The following is a 25901-nucleotide window of genomic DNA, read 5'->3' as shown; positions in this document are numbered from 1 at the left end:
TCCAGTCTGTAACTCACTCCCGCGTATCTGTTACTCTATATATAAACCACCCCGAACCCCTCGATTAGATTCCAGTCTGTAACTCACTCCCTGGTATCTGTTATTCTATATATAAACCACCGCGAACCCCTCGATTAGATTCCAGTCTGTAACTCACTCCCTGGTATCTGTTATTCTATAAATAAACCATCCCGAACCCCTTGATTAGATTCCAGTCTGTAACTCACTCCCGCGTAACTCTTACTCTATATATAAACCACCCCAAACCCCTCTATTAGATTCCAGTCTGTAACTCACTCCCGGGTGTCTGTTATTCTATATACAAACCACCCTGAACCCCTCGATTAGATTCCAGTCTGTAACTCACTCCCAGGTATCTGTTATTCTATATATAAACCACCCCGAACCCCTCGATTAGATTCCAGTCTGTAACTCCCGGGTATCTGTTATTCTATATATAAACCAGCCCGAACCCCTCGATTAGATTCCAGTCTGTAACTCACTCCCTGGTATCTTTTATTCTGTATATAATCCACCCCAAACCCCTCGATTAGATTCCAGTCTGTATCTCACTCCCGGGTATCTGTTATTCTATATATAAACCACCCCGAACCCCTCGATTAGATTCCAGTCTGTAACTCACTCCCGGGTATCTGTTATTCTATACATAAACCATCCCGAACCCCTCGATTAGATTCCAGTCTGTAACTCACTCCCGGGTATCTGTTACTCTATATATAAACCAACCCGAAACCCTCGATTAGATTCCAGTCAGTATCTCACTCCCGGGTATCTGTTATTCTATACATAAACCACCCTGAACCCCTCGATTAGATTCCAGTCTGTAACTCACTCGCGGGTATCTGTTATTCTATATATAAATCACCCCGAACCCCTCGATTAGATTCCCGTCTGTAACTCACTTCCGGGTATCTGTTATTCTGTATATAAACCACCCCGAACCCCTCGATTAGATTCCAGTCTGTAACTCACTTCCGGGTATCTGTTATTCTATATATAAACCACCCCGAACCCCTCGATTAGATTCCAGTCTGTAACTCACTCCCGGGTATCTGTTATTCTATATATAAACCACCCCAAACCCCTCGATTAGATTCCAGTCTGTAACTCACTTCCGGGTATCTGTTATTCTATATATAAACCACCCCGAACCCCTCGATTAGATTCCAGTGTGTATCTCACTCCCGGGAATCTGTTATTCTATATATAAACCACCCCAAACCCCTCGATTAGATTCCAGTCTGAAACTCACTCCCGGGTATCTGTTATTCTATATATAAGCCACCCCGAACCCCTCGATTAGATTCCAGTCTGTAACTCACTTCCGGGTGTCTGTTATTCTATATATAAACCACCCCGAACCCCTCGATTAGATTCCAGTCTGTAACTCACTTCCGGGTGTCTGTTATTCTATATATAAACCACCCTGAACCCCTCGATTAGATTCCAGTCTGTAACTCACTCCCGGGTATCTGTTATTCTATATATAAACCACCCCGAACCCCTCGATTAGATTCCAGTCTGTAACTCACTTCCGGGTGTCTGTTATTCTATATATAAACCACCCCGAACCCCTCGATTAGATTCCAGTCTGTAACTCACTTCCGGGTGTCTGTTATTCTATATATAAACCACCCCGAACCCCTCGATTAGATTCCAGTCTGTAACTCACTTCCGGGTGTCTGTTATTCTATATATAAACCACCCCGAAACCCTCGATTAGATTCCAGTCTGTATCTCACTCCCGGGTGTCTGTTATTCTATATATAAACCACCCTGAACCCCTCGATTAGATTCCAGTCTGTAACTCACTTCCGGGTGTCTGTTATTCTATATATAAACCACCCCGAACCCCTCGATTAGATTCCAGTCTGTATCTCACTCCCGGGTATCTGTTATTCTATATATAAACCACCCTGAACCCCTCGATTAGATTCCAGTCTGTAACTCACTTCCGGGTGTCTGTTATTCTATATATAAACCACCCCGAACCCCTCGATTAGATTCCAGTCTGTAACTCACTTCCGGGTGTCTGTTATTCTATATATAAACCACCCTGTACCCCTCGATTAGATTCCAGTCTGTAACTCACTCCCGGGTATCTGTTATTCTATATATAAACCACTCCGAACCCCTCGATTAGATTCCAGTCTGTAACTCACTCCCGGGTATCTGTTATTCTATATATAAACCACCCCGAACCCCTCGATTAGATTCCAGTCTGTAACTCACTCCCGGGTATCTGTTATTCTATATATAAACCACCCTGTACCCCTCGATTAGATTCCAGTCTGTAACTCACTCCCGGGTATCTGTTATTCTATATATAAACCACTCCGAACCCCTCGATTAGATTCCAGTCTGTAACTCACTCCCGGGTATCTGTTATTCTATATATAAACCACCCCGAACCCCTCGATTAGATTCCAGTCTGTAACTCACTCCCGGGTATCTGTTATTCTATATATAAACCACCCCGAACCCCTCGATTAGATTCCAGTCTGTCACTCACTCCCGGGTATCTGTTATTCTATATATAAACCACCCTGAACCCCTCGATTAGATTCCAGTCTGTAACTCACACCCGGGTATCTGTTATTCTATATATAAACCACCCCGAACCCCTCGATTAGATTCCAGTCTGTAACTCACTCCCGGGTATCTGTTATTCTATATATAAACCACCCTGTACCCCTCGATTAGATTCCAGTCTGTAACTCACTCCCGGGTATCTGTTATTCTATATATAAACCACTCCGAACCCCTCGATTAGATTCCAGTCTGTAACTCACTCCCGGGTATCTGTTATTCTATATATAAACCACCCCGAACCCCTCGATTAGATTCCAGTCTGTCACTCACTCCCGGGTATCTGTTATTCTATATATAAACCACCCTGAACCCCTCGATTAGATTCCAGTCTGTAACTCACACCCGGGTATCTGTTATTCTATATATAAACCACCCCGAACCCCTCGATTAGATTCCAGTCTGTATCTCACTCCCGGGTATCTGTTATTCTATATATAAACCACCCCGAACCCCTCGATTAGATTCCAGTCTGTAACTCACTCCGGGGTATCTGTTATTCTATATATAAACCACCCTGAACCCCTCGATTAGATTCCAGTCTGTAACTCACACCCGGGTATCTGTTATTCTATATATAAACCACCCTGAACTCCTCGATTAGATTCCAGTCTGTGACTCACTCCCGGGTATCTGTTATTCTATATATAAACCACCCCGAACCCCTCGATTAGATTCCAGTCTGTCACTCACTCCCGGGTATCTGTTATTCTATATATAAACCACCCTGAACCCCTCGATTCGATTCCAGTCGGTATCTCAGTCCCGGGAATGTGTTTTAATCTGTATCCTCCTCTCTGTCCGCAGTGGTGCTGATCGGGGAGTCTGGTGTTGGGAAGAGCAATCTCTTGTCTCGTTTTACTCGGAATGAGTTTAATCACGACAGCCGCACCACGATTGGGGTGGAGTTTTCCACACGGAGTGTGATCATTGACGGCGTGACTGTGAAAACACAAATATGGGACACGGCGGGATTGGAACGTTATCGCGCCATCACGTCCGCGTATGTATCAGTCCACCCGGCGCCTCCCTCCCCCCGCTCCTCAGAATGCGCCTCCGGCAAACACGCACAGGTGGATGCGACAGACAAATCAGCAAGGCCCCAGGGTCGGGGTGGCCTCCTCCTGTCCCTCCTTCCCATCCCACTGCCAGGTACGGGCAAGAGCTCGTTTCATGTTCGACAGCCTCCCCCCCCCCCGGGTTGGATCCTCCCCTCACGGAGCGTCAGTACTGAGGGAGTGCCGCACTGTCGGGGGGTCAGTACTGAGGGAGCACCACACTGTGGGGGGGGGGTCAGTACTGAGGGAGCTCCGCACTGTGGGAGGGGCAGTACTGAGGGAGCGCCGCACTGTCAGAGAATCAGTACTGAGGGAGCGCCGCACTGTGGGAGGGTTAGTACTGAGGGAGCGCCGCACTGTCGGAGGGTCAGTACTGAGGGAGCGCCGCACTGTCGGAGGGTCAGTACTGAGGGAGCGCCGCACTGTCGGAGGGTCAGTACTGAGGGAGCTCCGCACTGTGGGAGGGGCAGTACTGAGGGAGCGCCGCACTGTCAGAGAATCAGTACTGAGGGAGCGCCGCACTGTGGGAGGGTTAGTACTGAGGGAGCGCCGCACTGTGGGAGGGTCAGTCCTGAGGGAGCTCCGCACTGTGGGAGGGTCAGTACTGAGGGAGCTCCGCACTGTCGGAGGGTCAGTACTGAGGGAGCTCCGCACTGTGGGAGGGGCAGTACTGAGGGAGTGCCGCACTGTCGGGGGGTCAGTACTGAGGGAGCGCCGCACTGTCGGAGGGTCAGTACTGAGGGAGCACCACACTGTGGGGGGGGGGTCAGTACTGAGGGAGTGCCGCACTGTGGGAGGGTCAGTACTGAGGGAGCTCCGCACTGTGGGAGGGGCAGTACTGAGGGAGCGCCGCACTGTCAGAGAATCAGTACTGAGGGAGCGCCGCACTGTGGGAGGGTTAGTACTGAGGGAGCGCCGCACTGTCGGAGGGTCAGTACTGAGGGAGCGCCGCACTGTAGGAGGGTCAGTACTGAGGGAGCGCCGCACTGTCGGAGGGTCAGTACTGAGGGAGCTCCGCACTGTGGGAGGGGCAGTACTGAGGGAGCGCCGCACTGTCAGAGAATCAGTACTGAGGGAGCGCCGCACTGTGGGAGGGTTAGTACTGAGGGAGCGCCGCACTGTGGGAGGGTCAGTCCTGAGGGAGCTCCGCACTGTGGGAGGGGCAGTACTGAGGGAGCGCCGCACTGTCGGAGGGTCAGTACTGAGGGAGCACCGCACTGTGGGAGGGTCAGTACTGAGGGAGCGCCGCACTGTCGGAGGGTCAGTACTGAGGGAGCTCCGCACTGTGGGAGGGGCAGTACTGAGGGAGCGCCGCACTGTCAGAGAATCAGTACTGAGGGAGCGCCGCACTGTGGGAGGGTTAGTACTGAGGGAGCGCCGCACTGTGGGAGGGTCAGTCCTGAGGGAGCTCCGCACTGTGGGAGGGGCAGTACTGAGGGAGCGCCGCACTGTCGGAGGGTCAGTACTGAGGGAGCACCGCACTGTGGGAGGGTCAGTACTGAGGGAGCGCCGCACTGTCAGAGAATCAGTACTGAGGGAGCGCCGCACTGTCGGAGGGTCAGTACTGAGGGAGTGCAGCACTGTGGGAGGGTTAGTACAGAGGGAGCGCCGCACTGTGGGAGGGTCAGTACTGAGGGAGCGCCGCACTGTCGGAGGGTCAGTACTGAGGGAGTGCAGCACTGTCAGAGGGTCGGTACTGAGGGAGTGCCGCACTGTCGGAGGGTCAGTGCTTAGGGAGCGCCGCACTGTCAGAGAATCAGTACTGAGGGAGCGCCGCACAGTCGGAGGGTCAGTACTGAGGGAGCGCCGCACTGTGGGAGGGTCAGTACTGAGGGAGCGCCGCACTGTGGGAGGGGCAGTACTGAGGGAGCGTCGCACTGTGGGAGGGTCAGTACTGAGGGAGCGCCGCACTGTCGGAGGGTCAGTACTGAGGGAGCGCCGCACTGTCGGAGGGTCAGTACTGAGGGAGCGCCGCACTGTGGGAGGGTCAGTACTGAGGGAGCGCCGGACTATGGGAGGGTCAGTTCTGAGGGAGCACCGCACTGTCGGAGGGTCAGTACTGAGGGAGCGCCGCACTGTCGGAGGGACAGTACTGAGGGAGTGTCGCACTGTGGGAGGGTCAGTACTGAGGGAGTGCCGCACTGTGGGAGGGTCAGTACTGAGGGAGCTCCGCACTGTCGGAGGGTCAGTACCGAGGGAGCACCGCACTGTCGAGCGGTCAGTGCTTAGGGAGCGCCGCACTGTGGGAGGGTCAGTACTGAGGGAGTGCCGCACTGTCGGAGGGTCAGTACTGAGGGAGCTCCGCACTGTCGGAGAGTCTGTACTGAGGGAGCGCCGCACTGTATAGGGGTCAGTACTGAGGGAGCGCCGCACTGTCGGAAGGTCAGTACTGAGGGAGCGTCGCACTGTCGGAGGGTCAGTACTGAGGGAGTGCCGCACTGTGGGAGGGTCAGTTCTGAGGGAGCTCCGCACTGTCGGAGGGTCAGTACCGAGGGAGCACCGCACTGTCGAGGGGTCAGTGCTTAGGGAGCGCCGCACTGTGGGAGGGTCAGTACAGAGGGAGTGCCGCACTGTCGGAGGGTCAGTAATGAGGGAGCTCCGCACTGTCGGAGAGTCAGTACTGAGGGAGCGTCGCACTGTATAGGGGTCAGTACTGAGGGAGCGCCGCACTGTCGGAAGGTCAGTACTGAGGGAGCGTCGCACTGTCGGAGGGTCAGTACTGAGGGACTGCCGCACTGGGGGAGGGTCAGTTCTGAAGGAGCGCCGCACTGTCGGAGAGTCAGTACAAGGAAGCTCCGCACTGTGAGAGGGTCAGTATTGAGGACGTGCTGCACTGTCAGAGAGTCAGTACTGAGGGAGCACCGCACTGTGAGAGGGTCAGTACTGAGGGAGTGCCGCACTGTGGGAGGGTCAGTACTGACGGAGCACCGCACTGTGGGAGGGATAGTACTGAGGGAGCGCCGCACTGTGGGAGGTTCAGTACTAAGTGAGCTCTGCACTGTGGGAGGGTCAGTACTGAGGGAGCATCTCACTGTGGAAGGGTCAGTACTAAGGGAGCGCCGCACGGTGGGAGGGTCAGTACTTAGGGAGCGCCGCACTGTGAGAGGGTCAATACTGAGGGAGGGCCGCACTGACGGAGGGTCAGTACTGAGGGAGCGCCGCAATGTGGGAGGGTCAGTACTGACGGAGCGCCGCACTGTGGGAGGGTCAGTACTTAGGGTGTGCCGCACTGTGAGAGGGTCAGTACTGAGGGAGAGCCGCACGGTCGGAGGGTCAATACTGAGGGAGCGCCGCAATGTGGGAGGGTCAGTACTGACGGAGCGCCGCACTGTGGGAGGGTCAGTACTAAGGGAGCGCCGCACTGTGGGAGGGTCAGTACTGACTGAGCACCGCACTGTGGGAGGGTCAGCACTGAGGGAATGCCACACTGTCGGAGGGTCAGTACTGAGGGAATGCCACACTGTCGGAGGGCCAGTACTGAGGGAGTGCCGCACTGTGAGAGGGTCAGTACAGACGGAGCACCGCACTGTGGGAGGGTTAGTACTGAGGGAGAGCCGCACTGTGGGAGGGTCAGTACTGAGGGAGCGCCGCACTGTCAGAGAATCAGTACTGAGGGAGCGCCGCACTGTCGGAGGGTCAGTACTGAGGGAGTGCAGCACTGTGGGAGGGTTAGTACAGAGGGAGCGCCGCACTGTGGGAGGGTCAGTACTGAGGGAGCGCCGCACTGTCGGAGGGTCAGTACTGAGGGAGTGCAGCACTGTCAGAGGGTCGGTACTGAGGGAGTGCCGCACTGTCGGAGGGTCAGTGCTTAGGGAGCGCCGCACTGTCAGAGAATCAGTACTGAGGGAGCGCCGCACAGTCGGAGGGTCAGTACTGAGGGAGCGCCGCACTGTGGGAGGGTCAGTACTGAGGGAGCGCCGCACTGTGGGAGGGGCAGTACTGAGGGAGCGTCGCACTGTGGGAGGGTCAGTACTGAGGGAGCGCAGCACTGTCGGAGGGTCAGTACTGAGGGAGCGCCGCACTGTCGGAGGGTCAGTACTGAGGGAGCGCCGCACTGTGGGAGGGTCAGTACTGAGGGAGCGCCGGACTATGGGAGGGTCAGTTCTGAGGGAGCACCGCACTGTCGGAGGGTCAGTACTGAGGGAGCGCCGCACTGTCGGAGGGACAGTACTGAGGGAGTGTCGCACTGTGGGAGGGTCAGTACTGAGGGAGTGCCGCACTGTGGGAGGGTCAGTACTGAGGGAGCTCCGCACTGTCGGAGGGTCAGTACCGAGGGAGCACCGCACTGTCGAGCGGTCAGTGCTTAGGGAGCGCCGCACTGTGGGAGGGTCAGTACTGAGGGAGTGCCGCACTGTCGGAGGGTCAGTACTGAGGGAGCTCCGCACTGTCGGAGAGTCTGTACTGAGGGAGCGCCGCACTGTATAGGGGTCAGTACTGAGGGAGCGCCGCACTGTCGGAAGGTCAGTACTGAGGGAGCGTCGCACTGTCGGAGGGTCAGTACTGAGGGAGTGCCGCACTGTGGGAGGGTCAGTTCTGAGGGAGCTCCGCACTGTCGGAGGGTCAGTACCGAGGGAGCACCGCACTGTCGAGGGGTCAGTGCTTAGGGAGCGCCGCACTGTGGGAGGGTCAGTACAGAGGGAGTGCCGCACTGTCGGAGGGTCAGTAATGAGGGAGCTCCGCACTGTCGGAGAGTCAGTACTGAGGGAGCGTCGCACTGTATAGGGGTCAGTACTGAGGGAGCGCCGCACTGTCGGAAGGTCAGTACTGAGGGAGCGTCGCACTGTCGGAGGGTCAGTACTGAGGGACTGGCGCACTGGGGGAGGGTCAGTTCTGAAGGAGCGCCGCACTGTCGGAGAGTCAGTACAAGGAAGCTCCGCACTGTGAGAGGGTCAGTATTGAGGACGTGCTGCACTGTCAGAGAGTCAGTACTGAGGGAGCACCGCACTGTGAGAGGGTCAGTACTGAGGGAGTGCCGCACTGTGGGAGGGTCAGTACTGACGGAGCACCGCACTGTGGGAGGGATAGTACTGAGGGAGCGCCGCACTGTGGGAGGTTCAGTACTAAGTGAGCTCTGCACTGTGGGAGGGTCAGTACTGAGGGAGCATCTCACTGTGGAAGGGTCAGTACTAAGGGAGCGCCGCACGGTGGGAGGGTCAGTACTTAGGGAGCGGCGCACTGTGAGAGGGTCAATACTGAGGGAGGGCCGCACTGACGGAGGGTCAGTACTGAGGGAGCGCCGCAATGTGGGAGGGTCAGTACTGACGGAGCGCCGCACTGTGGGAGGGTCAGTACTTAGGGTGTGCCGCACTGTGAGAGGGTCAGTACTGAGGGAGAGCCGCACGGTCGGAGGGTCAATACTGAGGGAGCGCCGCAATGTGGGAGGGTCAGTACTGACGGAGCGCCGCACTGTGGGAGGGTCAGTACTAAGGGAGCGCCGCACTGTGGGAGGGTCAGTACTGACTGAGCACCGCACTGTGGGAGGGTCAGCACTGAGGGAATGCCACACTGTCGGAGGGTCAGTACTGAGGGAATGCCACACTGTCGGAGGGCCAGTACTGAGGGAGTGCCGCACTGTGAGAGGGTCAGTACAGACGGAGCACCGCACTGTGGGAGGGTTAGTACTGAGGGAGAGCCGCACTGTGGGAGGGTCAGTACTGAGGGAGCGCCGCACTGTGAGAGGGTCAGTACTGAGGGAGCCCCGCACTGTGAGAGGGTCAGTACTGAGGGAGTGCCGCACTGTGAGAGGGTCAGTACTGAGGTAGCACCGCACTGTCGGAGAGTCAGTACTGAGTGAACCCCCTCTGTGTGAGGGTCAGTACTGAGGGAGTGCTGCACTGTCGGAGGGTCAGTACTGAGGGAGCACCGCACTGTGGGAGGGTCAGTACTGAGGGAGCCCCGCACTGTGAGAGGGTCAGTACTGAGGGAGTGCCGCACTGTGAGAGGGTCAGTACTGATGGAGTGCTGCACTGTCAGAGGGTCAGTACTGAGGGAGCGGAACACTGTGGGAGGGTCAGTAATGAGGGAGTGCCGCACTGTCACAGGGTCAGTACTGAGGGAGCGCCGCACTCTGGGAGGGTCAGTACTGAGGGAGTGCCGCACTGTCACAGGGTCAGTACTGAGGGTGCGTCGCACTGTCACAGGGTCAGTACTGAGGGAGCGCCGCACTGTCGGAGGGCCAGTACTGAGGGAGCGCCTCACTGTCGCAGGGTCAGTGCTGAGGGAGCGCCGCACTGTGGGAGGGTCAGTGCTGAGGGAGCGTCGCACTGTGGGAGGATCAGTACTGAGGGAGCGCCCCCCTGTCGGAGAGTCAGTACTGAGGGAGCCCCCCACTGTGAGAGGGTCTGTACTGAGGGCGTGCTGCACTGTCAGAGAGTCAGTACTAAGGGAGCGTCGCACTGTGGGAGGGTTAGTACTGAGGGTGTGCCGCTCTGTGGGAGGGTCAGTACTGAGGGAGTGCCGTACTGTGAGAGGGTCAGTACTGAGGGAGTGCCGCACTGTCGGAGGGTCAGTACTGAGGGAGCGCCGCACTGTCGTAGGGTCAGTACTGAGGATGCGCCGCACTGTCGGAGGGTCAGTACTGAGTGAGTGCCGCACTGTGATAGGGTCAGTACTGAGGGAGCACCTCACTGTCGCAGGGTCAGTGCTGAGGGAGCGCCGCACTGTGGGAGGGTCAGTGCTGAGGGAGCATCGCACTGTTGGAGGGTCAGTACTGAGGGAGTGCCGCACTGTTGGAGGGTCAGTACTGAGGGAGTGCCACACTGTGGGAGGGTCAGTACTGAGGGAGCCCCGCACTGTGGGAGGATCAGTACTGAGGGAGCGCCACACTGTCAGAGGGTCAGTACTGATGGAGCTCCGCACTGTCGGAGAGTCAGTACTGAGGGAGCGCCGCACTGTAAAGGGGTCAGTACCGAGGGAGCGCCGCACTGTCGGAGGGTCAGTACTGAGGGAGCGTCGCACTGTCGGAGGGTCAGTACTGAGGGAGTGCCGCACTGTGGGAGGGTCAGTACTGAGGGAGCGCCCCCCTGTCGGAGAGTCAGTACTGAGGGAGCCCCCCACTGTGAGAGTGTCTGTACTGAGGGCGTGCTGCACTGTCAGAGAGTCAGTACTGAGGGAGCGCCGCACTGTGAGAGGTTCAGTACTGAGGGAGCACCGCACTGTGGGTGGGTTAGTACTGAGGGAGCGCCGCACTGTGGGAGGTTCAGTACTGAGGGAGTGCAGCACTGTCGGAGGGTCAGTAATGAGGGAGCGCCGCACTGTGGGAGGGTCAGTACTGAGGCTGTGCAGCACAGTCGGAGGGTCAGTACTGAGGGAGCGCCGCACTGTGGGAGGGTCAGTACTGAGGGTGTGCCGCACTGTGGAGGGTCAGTACTAAGGGAGTTCCGCACTGTGGGAGTGTCAATACTGAGGGAGCACCGCACTGTCAGAGGGTCAGTGCTGACTGAGCACCGCACCGACGGAGGTTCAGTACTGAGGGAGCGCCGCACGGTCGGAAAGTCAGTGCTGAGGGAGCGCCGCACTGTGGGAGGATCAGTACTGAGGGAATGCCACACTGTCACAGTGTCAGTACTGAGGGAGCGCCGCACTGTCGGAGGGCCAGTACTGAGGGAGTGCTGCACTGTGGAGGGTCAGTACTGAGGGAGCGCCGCACTGTGGGAGGGTCAGTACTGAGGGAGCGCCGCACTGTGGGAGGGTCAGTACTGAGGGAGCGCCGCACTGTCGGAGGGTCAGTACTGAGGGAGCGCCGCACTGTGGGAGGGTCAGTACTGAGGGAGTACCGCACTGTCGGAGGGTCAGTACTGAGGGAGCGCCGCACTGTGGGAGGGTCAGTACTGAGGGAGCGCCGCACTGTGGGAGGGTCAGTACTGAGGGAGCGCCGCACTGTCGGAGGGCCAGTACTGAGGGAGTGCCGCACTGTGGGAGGGTCAGTACTGAGGGAGTGCCGCACTGTGGGAGGGTCAGTACTGAGGGAGCGCCGCACTGTCGCAGGGTCAGTGCTGAGGGAGCGCCGCACTGTGGGAGGGTCAGTGCTGAGGGTGCGCCCCCCTTTCGGAGAGTCAGTACTGAGGGAGCCCCCAACTGTGAGAGGGTCTGTACTGAGGGCGTGCTGCACTGTCAGAGTCAGTACTAAGGGAGCGTCGCAGTGTCGGAGGGTCAGTACTGAGGGAGCACCGCACTGTGGGAGGGTTAGTACTGAGGGTGTGCCACTCTGTGGGAGGGTCAGTACTGAGGGAGTGCCGTACTGTGAGAGGGTCAGTACTGAGGGAGTGCCGCACTGTCGGAGGGTCAGTACTGAGGGAGCGCCGCACTGTCGGAGGGTCAGTACTGAGTGAGTGCCGCACTGTGAGAGGGTCAGTACTGAGGGAGCACCGCACTGTGGGAGGGTCAGTGCTGAGGGAGCGTCGCACTGTGGGAGGGTCAGTGCTGAGGGAGCGTCGCACTGTGGGAGGGTCAGTACTGAGGGAGTGCCGCACTGTTGGAGGGTCCGTACTGAGGGAGTGCCACACTGTGGGAGGGTCAGTACTGAGGGAGCGGCGCACTGTGGGAGGGTCAGTACTGAGGGAGCGACACACTGTCAGAGGGTCAGTACTGATGGAGCTCCGCACTGTCGGAGAGTCAGTACTGAGGGAGCGCCGCACTGTAAAGGGGTCAGTGCTGACTGAGCACCGCACCGACGGAGGTTCAGTACGGAGGGAGCGCCGCACGGTCGGAAAGTCAGTGCTGAGGGAGCGCCGCACTGTGGGAGGATCAGTACTGAGGGAATGCCACACTGTCACAGTGTCAGTACTGAGGGAGCGCCGCACTGTCGGAGGGCCAGTACTGAGGGAGTGCCGCACTGTGGGAGGGTCAGTACTGAGGGAGTGCCGCACTGTGGGAGGGTCAGTACTGAGGGAGTGCCGCACTGTGGGAGGGTCAGTACTGAGGGAGCGCCGCACTGTGGGAGGGTCAGTAGTGAGGGAGCGCCGCACTGTCGCAGGGTCAGTGCTGAGGGAGCGCCGCACTGTGGGAGGGTCAGTGCTGAGGGAGCGCCCCCCTTTCGGAGAGTCAGTACTGAGGGAGCCCCCAACTGTGAGAGGGTCTGTACTGAGGGCGTGCTGCACTGTCAGAGTCAGTACTAAGGGAGCGTCGCAGTGTCGGAGGGTCAGTACTGAGGGAGCACCGCACTGTGGGAGGGTTAGTACTGAGGGTGTGCCACTCTGTGGGAGGGTCAGTACTGAGGGAGTGCCGTACTGTGAGAGGGTCAGTAGTGAGGGAGTGCCGCACTGTCGGAGGGTCAGTACTGAGTGAGTGCCGCACTGTGAGAGGGTCAGTACTGAGGGAGCACCGCACTGTGGGAGGGTCAGTGCTGAGGGAGCGTCGCACTGTGGGAGGGTCAGTGCTGAGGGAGCGTCGCACTGTCGCAGGGTCAGTGCTGAGGGAGCGCCGCACTGTGGGAGGGTCAGTACTGAGGGAGTGCCGCACTGTTGGAGGGTCCGTACTGAGGGAGTGCCACACTGTGGGAGGGTCAGTACTGAGGGAGCGCCGCACTGTGGGAGGGTCAGTACTGAGGGAGCGCCACACTGTCAGAGGGTCAGTACTGATGGAGCTCCGCACTGTCGGAGAGTCAGTACTGAGGGAGCGCCGCACTGTAAAGGCGTCAGTACTGAGGGAGCGTCGCACTGTCCAAGGGTCAGTACTGAGGGAGTGCCGCACTGTGAGAGGGTCAGTACTGAGGGAGCGCCCCCCTGTCGGAGAGTCAGTACTGAGGGAGCCCCCCACTGTGAGAGGGTCTGTACTGAGGGCTTGCTGCACTGTCAGAGAGTCAGTACTGAGGGAGCGCCGCACTGTGAGAGGTTCAGTACTGAGGGAGCACCGCACTGTGGGAGGGTTAGTACTGAGGGAGCGCCGCACTGTGGGAGGTTCAGTACTGAGGGAGTGCCGCACTGTCGGAGGGTCAGTACTGAGGGAGCGCCGGACTGTGGGAGGGTCAGTACTGAGGGAGTGCCGCACTGTGGGAGGGTCAATACTGAGGGAGCGCCGCACTGTGGGAGGGTCAGTACTGAGGGTGTGCCGCACTGTGGGAGGGTCAGTACTGAGGGTGTGCCGCACTGTGAGAGGGTCAGTACTAAGGGAGTGCCGCACTGTGGGAGGGTCAATACTGAGGGAGCGCCGCACTGTGGGAGGGTCAGTACTGAGGGTGTGCCGCACTGTGAGAGGGTCAGTACTAAGGGAGTGCCGCACTGTGGGAGGGTCAATACTGAGGGAGTGCCGCATTGTCGGAAAGTCAGTGCTGAGGGAGCGCCGCACTGTGGGAGGATCAGTACTGAGGGAGCACCGCACTGTGGGAGGGTCAGTACTGAGTGAGTGCCGCACTGTGGGAGGGTCAGTGCTGAGGGAGCGCCGCACTTTGAGAGGGTCAGTACTGAGGGAGCACCGCACTGTGAGAGGGTCAGTACTGAGGGAGTGCTGCACTGTGAGAGGGTCAGTACTGAGGGAGCCCCGCACTGTGAGAGGGTCAGTACTGAGGGAGTGCTGCACTGTGAGAGGGTCAGTACTGAGTGAGCCCCGCACTGTGAGAGGGTCAGTACTGAGGGAGTGCTGCACTGTGAGAGGGTCAGTACTGAGGGAGCGCCACACTGTCGGAGGGCCAGTACTGAGGGAGCACCGCACTGTGAGAGGGTCAGTACTGAGGGAGTGCTGCACTGTGAGAGGGTCAGTACTGAGGGAGCCGCGCACTGTGAGAGGGTCAGTACTGAGGGAATGCCACACTGTCGGAGGGCCAGTACTGAGGGAGTGCCGCACTGCGAGAGGGTCAGTACTGAGGGAGCACCGCACATTGAGAGGGTCAGTACTGAGGGAGCACCGCACTGTCGGAGGATCAGTACTGAGGGAGCGCCGCACTGTGGGAGGGTCAGTACTGAGGGAGCACCGCACTGTGGGAGGGTCAGTACTGAGGGAGTACCGCACTGTGGGAGGGTCAGTACTGAGCGAGCCCCCCACTGTGAGAGGGTCAGTACTGAGGGAGTGCTGCACTGTCAGAGGGTCAGTACTGAGGGAGCGTCGCACTGTGAGAGGTTCAGTACTGAGGGAGTGCCGCACTGTCGGAGGGTCAGTACTGAGGGAGCACCGCACTGTGGGAGGGTCAGTATTGAGGGAGCGCCGCACTGTGGGAGGGTCAGCACAGAGGGTGTGCCGCACTGTGGGAGGGTCAGCACAGAGGGAGTGCCGCACTAGGGAGGGTCAGTACTGAGGGATCTCCGCACTGTCGGAGGGTCAGTACTGAGGGAGTGCCGCAGTGTCGGAGGGTCAGTACTGAGGGAGTGCCGTACTGTGAGAGGGTCAGTCCTGAGGGAGCGCCGCACTGTGGGAGGGTCAGTACTGAGGGAGCGCCGCACTGTGAGAGGGTCAGTGCTGAGGGAGTGCCGCACTGTCGGAGGGTCAGTACTGAGGGAGCGCCGCACTGTGAGAGGGTCAGTACTGAGGGAGTGCCGCACTGTGGGAGGGTCAGTACTGAGGGAGCGCCGCACTGTGGGAGGGTCAGTACTGAGGGAGCGCCGCACTGTGGGAGGGTCAGTACTGAGGGAGCGCCGCACTGTGAGAGGGTCAGTACTGAGGGAGCACCGCACTGTGGGAGGGTCAGTACTGAGGGAGCGCCGCACTGTGAGAGGGTCAGTACTGAGGGAGTGCCGCACTGTGGGAGGGTCAGTACTGAGGGAGCGCCGCAATGTGAGAGGGTCAGTACTGAGGGAGCACCGCACTGTGGGAGGGTCAGTACTGAGGGAGTGCCGCACAGTGGGAGGGTCAGTACTGAGGGAGCACTGCACTGTGGGAGGGTCCGTACTGAGGGAGTGCCGCATTGTCGGAGGGTCAGTACTGAGGGAGCGCCGCACTGTGGGAGGGTCAGTACTGAGGGAGTGCCGCACTGTGAGAGGGTCAGTACTGAGGGAGCGCCGCACTGTGAGAGGGTCAGTACTGAGGGAGCGCTGCACTGTGGGAGGGTCAGTACTGAGGGAGCGCCGCACTGTGAGAGGGTCAGTACTGAGGGAGTGCCGCACAGTGGGAGGGTCAGTAATGAGGGAGTGCCGCACTGTGGGAGGGTCAGTACTGAGGGAGAGCCGCACTGTGGGAGGGTCAGTACTGAGGGAGCACCGCACTGTGAGAGGGTCAGTACTGAGGGAGCGCCGCACTGTGGGAGGGTCAGTACTGAGGGAGTGCCGCACTGTGGGAGGGTCAGTACTGAGGGAGCACCGCACTGTGAGAGGGTCAGTACTGAGGGAGCGCCGCACTGTGGGAGGGTCTGTACTGAGGGAGCGCCGCACTGTGGGAGGGTCAGTACTGAGGGAGTGCCGCACTGTGAGAGGGTCAGTACTGAGGGAGCGCCGCACTGTGAGAGGGTCAGTGCTGAGGGAGTGCCGCACTGTCGGAGGGTCAGTACTGAGGGAGCGCCGCACTGTGAGAGGGTCAGTACTGAGGGAGTGCCGCACTGTGGGAGGGTCAGTACTGAGGGAGCGCCGCACTGTGGGAGGGTCAGTACTGAGGGAGCGCCGCACTGTGAGAGGGTCAGTACTGAGGGAGCCCCGCACTGTGAGAGGGTCAGTACTGAGGGAATGCCACACTGTCGGAGGGCCAGTACTGAGGGAGTGCCGCACTGCGAGAGGGTCAGTACTGAGGGAGCACCGCACTGTGGGAGGGTTAGTACTGAGGGAGTGCCGCACTGTGGGAGGGTCAGTACTGAGGGAGCACCGCACATTGAGAGGGTCAGTACTGAGGGAGCACCGCACTGTCGGAGGATCAGTACTGAGGGAGCGCCGCACTGTGGGAGGGTCAGTACTGAGGGAGCACCGCACTGTGGGATGGTCAGTACTGAGGGAGTACCGCACTGTGGGAGGGTCAGTACTGAGCGAGCCCCCCACTGTGAGAGGGTCAGTACTGAGGGAGTGCTGCACTGTCAGAGGGTCAGTACTGAGGGAGCGTCGCACTGTGAGAGGTTCAGTACTGAGGGAGTGCCGCACTGTCGGAGGGTCAGTACTGAGGGAGCACCGCACTGTGGGAGGGTCAGTATTGAGGGAGCGCCGCACTGTGGGAGGGTCAGCACAGAGGGTGTGCCGCACTGTGGGAGGGTCAGCACAGAGGGAGTGCCGCACTAGGGAGGGTCAGTACTGAGGGAGCTCCGCACTGTCGGAGGGTCAGTACTGAGGGAGTGCCGCAGTGTCGGAGGGTCAGTACTGAGGGAGTGCCGTACTGTGAGAGGGTCAGTCCTGAGGGAGCGCCGCACTGTGGGAGGGTCAGTACTGAGGGAGCGCCGCACTGTGAGAGGGTCAGTGCTGAGGGAGTGCCGCACTGTCGGAGGGTCAGTACTGAGGGAGCGCCGCACTGTGAGAGGGTCAGTACTGAGGGAGTGCCGCACTGTGGGAGGGTCAGTACTGAGGGAGCGCCGCACTGTGGGAGGGTCAGTACTGAGGGAGCGCCGCACTGTGGGAGGGTCAGTACTGAGGGAGCGCCGCACTGTGAGAGGGTCAGTACTGAGGGAGCACCGCACTGTGGGAGGGTCAGTACTGAGGGAGCGCCGCACTGTGAGAGGGTCAGTACTGAGGGAGTGCCGCACTGTGGGAGGGTCAGTACTGAGGGAGCGCCGCAATGTGAGAGGGTCAGTACTGAGGGAGCACCGCACTGTGGGAGGGTCAGTACTGAGGGAGTGCCGCACAGTGGGAGGGTCAGTACTGAGGGAGCACTGCACTGTGGGAGGGTCCGTACTGAGGGAGTGCCGCATTGTCGGAGGGTCAGTACTGAGGGAGCGCCGCACTGTGGGAGGGTCAGTACTGAGGGAGTGCCGCACTGTGAGAGGGTCAGTACTGAGGGAGCGCCGCACTGTGAGAGGGTCAGTACTGAGGGAGCGCTGCACTGTGGGAGGGTCAGTACTGAGGGAGCGCCGCACTGTGAGAGGGTCAGTACTGAGGGAGTGCCGCACTGTGGGAGGGTCAGTAATGAGGGAGTGCCGCACTGTGGGAGGGTCAGTACTGAGGGAGTGCCGCACTGTGGGAGGGTCAGTACTGAGGGAGCACCGCACTGTGAGAGGGTCAGTACTGAGGGAGCGCCGCACTGTGGGAGGGTCAGTACTGAGGGAGTGCCGCACTGTGGGAGGGTCAGTACTGAGGGAGCACCGCACTGTGAGAGGGTCAGTACTGAGGGAGCGCCGCACTGTGGGAGGGTCTGTACTGAGGGAGCGCCGCACTGTGGGAGGGTCAGTACTGAGGGAGTGCCGCACTGTGAGAGGGTCAGTACTGAGGGAGCGCCGCACTGTGAGAGGGTCAGTGCTGAGGGAGTGCCGCACTGTCGGAGGGTCAGTACTGAGGGAGCGCCGCACTGTGAGAGGGTCAGTACTGAGGGAGTGCCGCACTGTGGGAGGGTCAGTACTGAGGGAGCGCCGCACTGTGGGAGGGTCAGTACTGAGGGAGCGCCGCACTGTGAGAGGGTCAGTACTGAGGGAGCACCGCACTGTGGGAGGGTCAGTACTGAGGGAGCGCCGCACTGTGAGAGGGTCAGTACTGAGGGAGTGCCGCACTGTGGGAGGGTCAGTACTGAGGGAGCGCCGCAATGTGAGAGGGTCAGTCCTGAGGGAGCGCCGCACTGTGGGAGGGTCAGTACTGAGGGAGCCCCGCACTGTGAGAGGGTCAGTACTGAGGGAATGCCACACTGTCGGAGGGCCAGTACTGAGGGAGTGCCGCACTGCGAGAGGGTCAGTACTGAGGGAGCACCGCACTGTGGGAGGGTTAGTACTGAGGGAGTGCCGCACTGTGGGAGGGTCAGTACTGAGGGAGCACCGCACATTGAGAGGGTCAGTACTGAGGGAGCACCGCACTGTCGGAGGATCAGTACTGAGGGAGCGCCGCACTGTGGGAGGGTCAGTACTGAGGGAGCACCGCACTGTGGGAGGGTCAGTACTGAGGGAGTACCGCACTGTGGGAGGGTCAGTACTGAGCGAGCCCCCCACTGTGAGAGGGTCAGTACTGAGGGAGTGCTGCACTGTCAGAGGGTCAGTACTGAGGGAGCGTCGCACTGTGAGAGGTTCAGTACTGAGGGAGTGCCGCACTGTCGGAGGGTCAGTACTGAGGGAGCACCGCACTGTGGGAGGGTCAGTATTGAGGGAGCGCCGCACTGTGGGAGGGCCAGCACAGAGGGTGTGCCGCACTGTGGGAGGGTCAGCACAGAGTGAGTGCCGCACTAGGGAGGGTCAGTACTGAGGGAGCTCCGCACTGTCGGAGGGTCAGTACTGAGGGAGTGCCGCAGTGTCGGAGGGTCAGTACTGAGGGAGTGCCGTACTGTGAGAGGGTCAGTCCTGAGGGAGCGCCGCACTGTGGGAGGGTCAGTACTGAGGGAGCGCCGCACTGTGAGAGGGTCAGTGCTGAGGGAGTGCCGCACTGTCGGAGGGTCAGTACTGAGGGAGCGCCGCACTGTGAGAGGGTCAGTACTGAGGGAGTGCCGCACTGTGGGAGGGTCAGTACTGAGGGAGCGCCGCACTGTGGGAGGGTCAGTACTGAGGGAGCGCCGCACTGTGGGAGGTCAGTACTGAGGGAGCGCCGCACTGTGAGAGGGTCAGTACTGAGGGAGCACCGCACTGTGGGAGGGTCAGTACTGAGGGAGCGCCGCTCTGTGAGAGGGTCAGTACTGAGGGAGTGCCGCACTGTGGGAGGGTCAGTACTGAGGGAGCGCCGCAATGTGAGAGGGTCAGTACTGAGGGAGCACCGCACTGTGGGAGGGTCAGTACTGAGGGAGTGCCGCACAGTGGGAGGGTCAGTACTGAGGGAGCACTGCACTGTGGGAGGGTCCGTACTGAGGGAGTGCCGCACTGTCGGAGGGTCAGTACTGAGGGAGCGCCGCACTGTGGGAGGGTCAGCACTGAGGGAGTGCCGCACTGTGAGAGGGTCAGTACTGAGGGAGCGCCGCACTGTGAGAGGGTCAGTACTGAGGGAGCGCCGCACTGTGGGAGGGTCAGTACTGAGGGAGCGCCGCACTGTGAGAGGGTCAGTACTGAGGGAGTGCCGCACTGTGGGAGGGTCAGTAATTAGGGAGTGCCGCACTGTGGGAGGGTCAGTACTGAGGGAGTGCCGCACTGTGGGAGGGTCAGTACTGAGGGAGCACCGCACTGTGAGAGGGTCAGTACTGAGGGAGCGCCGCACTGTGGGAGGGTCAGTACTGAGGGAGCGCCGTACTGTGGGAGGGTCAGTACTGAGGGAGCACCGCACTGTGAGAGGGTCATACTGAGGGAGCGCCGCACTGTGGGAGGGTCTGTACTGAGGGAGCGCCGCACTGTGGGAGGGTCAGTACTGAGGGAGTGCCGCACTGTGAGAGGGTCAGTACTGAGGGAGCGCCGCACTGTGAGAGGGTCAGTGCTGAGGGAGTGCCGCACTGTCGGAGGGTCAGTACTGAGGGAGCGCCGCACTGTGAGAGGGTCAGTACTGAGGGAGTGCCGCACCGTGGGAGGGTCAGTACTGAGGGAGCGCCGCACTGTGGGAGGGTCAGTACTGAGGGAGCGCCGCACTGTGGGAGGGTCAGTACTGAGGGAGCGCCGCACTGTGAGAGGGTCAGTACTGAGGGAGCACCGCACTGTGGGAGGGTCAGTACTGAGGGAGCGCCGCACTGTGAGAGGGTCAGTACTGAGGGAGCGCCGCACTGTGAGAGGGTCAGTACTGAGGGAGCGCCGCACTGTGGGAGGGTCAGTACTGAGGGAGCGCCGCACTGTGAGAGGGTCAGTACTGAGGGAGCACCGCATTGTGGGAGGGTCAGTACTGAGGGAGTGCCGCACTGTGGGAGGGTCAGTACTGAGGGAGCGCCGCAATGTGAGAGGGTCAGTACTGAGGGAGCACCGCACTGTGGGAGGGTCAGTACTGAGGGAGTGCCGCACAGTGGGAGGGTCAGTACTGAGGGAGCACTGCACTGTGGGAGGGTCCGTACTGAGGGAGTGCCGCATTGTCGGAGGGTCAGTACTGAGGGAGCGCCGCACTGTGGGAGGGTCAGTACTGAGGGAGTGCCGCACTGTGAGAGGGTCAGTACTGAGGGAGCGCCGCACTGTGAGAGGGTCAGCACTGAGGGAGCGCCGCACTGTGGGAGGGTCAGTACTGAGGGAGCGCCGCACTGTGAGAGGGTCAGTACTGAGGGAGTGCCGCACTGTGGGAGGGTCAGTAATGAGGGAGTGCCGCACTGTGGGAGGGTCAGTACTGAGGGAGTGCCGCACTGTGGGAGGGTCAGTACTGAGGGAGCACGCACTGTGGGAGGGTCAGTGCTGAGGGAGCACCGCACTGTGAGAGGGTCAGTACTGAGGGAGCGCCGCACTGTGAGAGGGTCAGTACTGAGGGAGCACCGCACTGTCGGAGGGTCAGTACTGAGGGAGCGCCGCACTGTGGGAGGGTCAGTACTGAGGGAGCGCCACACTGTGGGAGGGTCAGTACTGAGGGAGTGCCGCACTGTGGGAGGGTCAGTACTGAGGGAGTGCCGTACTGTGAGAGGGTCAGTCCTGAGGGAGCGCCGCACTGTGGGAGGGTCAGTACTGAGGGAGTGCCGCACTGTGGGAGGGTCAGTACTGAGGGAGCGCCGCACTGTCAGAGGGTCAGTACTGAGGGAGCGCCGCGCTGTCAGAGGAGCACCGTTGCAATGTCACATTAAAATGTAGAAATTAGCGGTGAGCCTGTCCCCTCACTGACCGTAGCTGATCCTCTCTTCCAACCCCACACTCTCCTCCTACCCCTGGCTGGCCTCAGAGTCCAGAAACCAATGTTCTTCTTAAATATCTTTAGTGACTTGACCTCCACAGGTTCACCTCCCTCTGGGTGAAGAAATTGCTCCTCATCTGTGTCCTCTCTGGTCTTCCCCGCATTCCGAGGCCCCTGTGACCCCCGTGCGACATCCAGAGGGTGCATCGCCCCTCCATCCAGTGTGTCCAGCCCCGTGGGACTCGTTCCAATCAGATCCCCTCTCGTCCAGCTAAACTCCCAGTGAATACAGGGCCGGCCGACCCAATCTCTCTCCATGCTACAGTGCGGCCATCCCAGGAATCCGCCTGGCGACCCTTCGCTACTCTCCCTCTGCACCAAGTCTAGCCTTTCTTAGCTAAGTTGCCCGCAATGCTCCAGGTCTGCCCTCGCCAAAGCCCTGTCCAGCTAAATTGAGACAGCCTCCTTCCTGGGCCTCAGTTGATGTCCCCATCTGCTATCGCGGCACAGTAGCTCAGTGGTTGGCACAATTGCTTCACAGCACCAGGGGCCGGGGCTCGATTCCCGGCTTGGGTCACTGTCTGTTTGGAGTCTGCACATCCTCCCCGTGTCCGCCCTTCGTGTAGGGTGGGGTTACTGGGTTATGGGGATAGGGTGGAGGTGTTGACCTTGGGTAGGGTGCTCTTTCCAAGAGCCGGTGCAGACTCGATGGGCCGAATGGCGTCCTTCTGTGCTGTAAACTCTATGATTCTATGTTCGCAGGTGGATGTAAAAGATCCCCCGATCGCTATTGGGCGAAAGGTAGGGGCTGTTTGAATGGGGATGGGACAGGAATAATGGCGATATAAATATGACCCTCGCCTAATGATATGGTTCTCATGTGCCGATGAAACACTCATGGGAAAAGATTGTTCTCTGTCCCCATTCCGGACTCCATTCCCCATCCCAAGGGGCCGACTCCATTCCTGTCCCCCGGGAACAGTCTATGGCTGAGCCCTGGTCGATAGTGGGGGGATTCGGCGATGGTCATGCCATTGAATGTCAAGGGGGAGATAGTTAGATCCTCTCTTGTAGGAGATGGTCATCGCCTGGCTCTTGCGTGGCGCCAATGTTGCTTAATTCTTGGGGACTCTAGAGGGTTGGCGCTTGTTGCCGTGGGAGCCAGGATGACGTGGGTGTGTCTGGTTCCCGCAGGTACTACCGCGGGGCTGTGGGGGCGCTCCTGGTGTACGACATCTCCAAGCATCTGACCTACGAGAGCGTGGAGCGTTGGCTGAACGAGTTGCTTGACCACGCAGATAACAACCTGGTGGTCATGTTGGTCGGGAACAAGTGTGACCTCAGCGAGATCCGGGCTGTCCCCGTCGAGGAGGCCAAGTCATTCGCAGGTAAATCCGTCCCCTCCCCTCCCACCTTGTGGGCTGGGGGTGGAGGGCGTCTTTTGGGGGTGGGGTGGGGGGGGGGGTGTCACCACCGAGAGGGCACCCGAGATCTGCTGTTCACGGGCTGGGGGGGGGGGGGGGGTTCAAGGGTGGGCGCGGGAGGTGAAAGGTCATGAGGTCAATGACGTGACGGTGCCCGAGCCAATCACTGTCCCGTCCAATCACGAAGCAACAGAGGCTTTCCCGGCCAATCATTGATGTGCGCAGACTGTCCCGTCCAATCGCTAGGCCCCGGAGACTGCCCCGTCCAATCGCTAGGCCCCGGAGACTGCCCCGTCCAATCGCCGGTGGAGGGACGGGGAGGGGTGGGGGATGGGGTGTGGCTGGGGGGGCGGTGAGGGGAGGAGGTGGGGGGGGATGGGGGATGGGGAGGGGTGGGGGTGAGGGGAGGCGGTGGGGGGAATGGAGGAGTGGAATGGGGTGGGGGGGTGGGGGAGGGGATGGGTGAGGGGGTTGGGGGAGGGGAATGGGGTGGGGGAGGGGATGGGGGATGGGGAGGGGATGTGTGAGGGGATGGGGTGGGTGTTGGGGAGGAGATGAGTGAGGGGGTGGGAGGGGGTTGGGGACGGGATGGGTGAGGGGGTTGGGGAGGGGAATGGGGTGGGGAAGGGAAGGGGATGGGGAGGGGATGAGTGAGGGGAGGTGGGAGGGGATGGGGGAGGGGGAGGGGATGGGTGAGGGGGTTGGGGGAGGGGAATGTGGGTGGGGAATGGGGTGGGATGGGGAGGGGATGGGGGGGTGGGGGAGGGGATGAGTGAGGGGGTGGGGGAGGGAATGAGTGAGGGGGTGGGGGAGGGGATGAGTGAGGGGGGTGGGAGATGGGATTGGGGGAGGGGAATGGGGTGGGGGTTGGGGAGGGGATGTGGGGGGGTGGGGGAGGGGATGAGTGAGGGGGGTGGGGGAGGGGATGAGTGAGGGGGGTGGGGGAGGGGATGAGTGAGGGGGGTGGGAGATGGGGTTGGGGGAGGGGAATGGGGTGGGGGTTGGGGAGGGGATGAGTGAGGGGGTTGGGGGAGGGGAATAGGGTGGGGTGGGGGAGGGGATGAGTGAGGGGGGTGGGAGATGGGGTTGGGGGAGGGGAATGGGGTGGGGAGGGGAGGGGGTAGGGGGGTGGGGGAGGGGATGAGTGAGAGGGGTGGGGGAGGGGATGAGTGAGGGGGGGTGGGGGAGGGGATGAGTGAGGGGGGTGGGAGATGGGGTTGGGGGGAGTGGAATGGGGTGGGGGTTGGGGAGGGGATGAGTGAGGGGGTTGGGGGAGGGGAATGGGGTGGGTGAGGGGGTTGGGGGAGGGGAATGGGGTGGGGGTTGGGGAGGGGATGAGTGAGGGGGTTGGGGGAGGGGAATGGGGTGGGGGTTGGGGAGGGGATGAGTGAGGGGGGTGGGGGAGTGTTGGCCTACGAGAGTTAACGTGGGTTGCAGGACATGGAAATTGAGGGGAGGCAGTGGCCTGGGGTGGGGTGGGGGGGTGGAGGGGTGGAGGGGGGTGGGGGGGGGGGGGTTGGGGTGGGTGGTGGGGTGGGGGGTGTCATGTGGCCGGACTCTCACCCTGAGGAGTTGGGGTTGCGGGTTCGAATCCCCCTCACGCGGCGGAATTCAAATCCGAGTCATAAAATCCGGAATTGGAAAAGCGCGTCGGGGTGACGGCGACCGTGACAGCGGTCATCGATGGTCGGGAAAGAAACCCCCCACCTGCTCCACTCACTAATGTCCCCTTTCAGGAGGGAAATCTGCCGTCTTCACCCTGGTCTGGCCTACACGTGACTCCAGACCCACCCCCACTCCACACGCACAGCAATGTGGTCAGCTCTTAATCTATTCACCCTTCCAATGGTGTGCATCTATTCCTGGCCTGGCCAGTGGATGGGATGGATGAATTAGTAAGAGAGGGCAGCACGGTGGCGCAGTGGTTAGCACTGCTGCCTCACGGCGCTCTGGTCCCGGGTCCGATCCCGGCCCCGGGTCACCGTCCGTGCGGAGTTTGCACATTCTCCCCGTGTCTGCGTGTGTCTCGGCCCCCACAACTCGAAGATGTGCGGGGTAGGTGGATTGGCCGCGCTAAGTTGCCCCCGTAATTGAAAAGAAAGAAGTAAGGACTTGAAATTAAAAAATAAACAATTCCCTCGTCGAAAGGTCGGGAGGAACCCGGAACCTTCTCTCCCCCGCTGAACGGCGATGCCCGATCGACCAAGCTGGAGGTTGAGGGGTTTGAGACGACGTGTCTCGGGGTTTGAAGGAGCTGGAAGGATCGAAGCTGGGCCGGTGGGGTGAGATCGCAGAGCGGTGGGAGATGGTGGGGAGGGGTTGGAAGGCCCTCCTCTAGTTCCCGTGAGGGTTCAGTGATTCTCCATTGTTTCACCTGCAGACAAACACAAGCTGCTTTACATGGAGACGTCGGCTCTGGATTCGACCAATGTGGAGCCAGCCTTTCAGAGGGTGATCACAGGTCAGCCCCTGTTTGAGTACTGCCCAGCTCTCTCTCTCTCTCTCTCTATCTCTATCTCTCGCTCTCTCACTATCTCTATCTCTCTGACTCTCTCTCTCTCTCTCTATCTCGCTGTCTGTCTCTCTCTCTGTCTCTTTCTCTGTCTCTATCTCTCTGTCTCTCTATCTATCGCTCTATCTCTCTGTCTGTCTGTCTCTCTCTCTCTCTCTCTTTCTCTCTGACTCTCTCTCTCTCTCTCTATCTCTATCTCGCTGTCTGTCTCTCTCTCTATCTCTCTCTCTCTGTCTCTTTCTCTGTCTCTCTCTCTCTCTATCTATCGCTCTATCTCTCTGTCTGTCTCTCTCTACCTCTCTCTCTATCTCTCTGTCTGTCTCTTGCTCCATGTCTCTCTCTCTCTATCACTCTGTCTGTCTCTCTCTCTCTATCTCTCTCTCTATCTCTCTCTCTGTCTCTTTCTCTGTCTCTCTCTCTCTGTCTCTTTCTCTGTCTCTCTCTCTCTCTGTCTATCTATCGCTCTATCTCTCTGTCATAGATTTCATAGAATTTACAGTGCAGAAGGAGGCCATTCGGCCCATCGAGTCTGCACCGGCTCTTGGAAAGAGCACCCTACCCAAGGCTACACCTCCACCCTATCCCCAGAACCCAGTAACCTCACCCAACACTA

The 25901-nt window shown here is 59.9% G+C and overlaps 2 protein-coding genes across 2 annotated transcripts in view; both read left to right on the top strand.

Annotated features, from left to right (window-relative positions):
• The window catches only part of LOC140402849 (NAD(P)H-hydrate epimerase-like), a 923606-nt gene that overhangs the window by 529606 nt on the left and 368099 nt on the right, over nucleotides 1-25901 (top strand). The gene's annotated exons all lie outside the window — the stretch shown is intronic.
• LOC140402852 (ras-related protein Rab-11A-like) overlaps nucleotides 1-25901 on the top strand; it is a 92444-nt gene that overhangs the window by 31386 nt on the left and 35157 nt on the right. Inside the window, exons 2-4 of the mRNA XM_072490477.1 lie at nucleotides 3418-3613; nucleotides 22547-22740; nucleotides 25157-25237. Coding sequence (XP_072346578.1) covers nucleotides 3418-3613; nucleotides 22547-22740; nucleotides 25157-25237 — 471 coding nt within the window. The remainder of the gene's footprint in view (nucleotides 1-3417; nucleotides 3614-22546; nucleotides 22741-25156; nucleotides 25238-25901) is intronic.

The sequence above is a fragment of the Scyliorhinus torazame genome, chromosome 26 (genome assembly GCF_047496885.1).
Source record: "Scyliorhinus torazame isolate Kashiwa2021f chromosome 26, sScyTor2.1, whole genome shotgun sequence".
Taxonomy (NCBI): Eukaryota; Metazoa; Chordata; class Chondrichthyes; order Carcharhiniformes; family Scyliorhinidae; genus Scyliorhinus; species Scyliorhinus torazame.
This window is presented reverse-complemented; position numbering and strand designations above follow the sequence as displayed.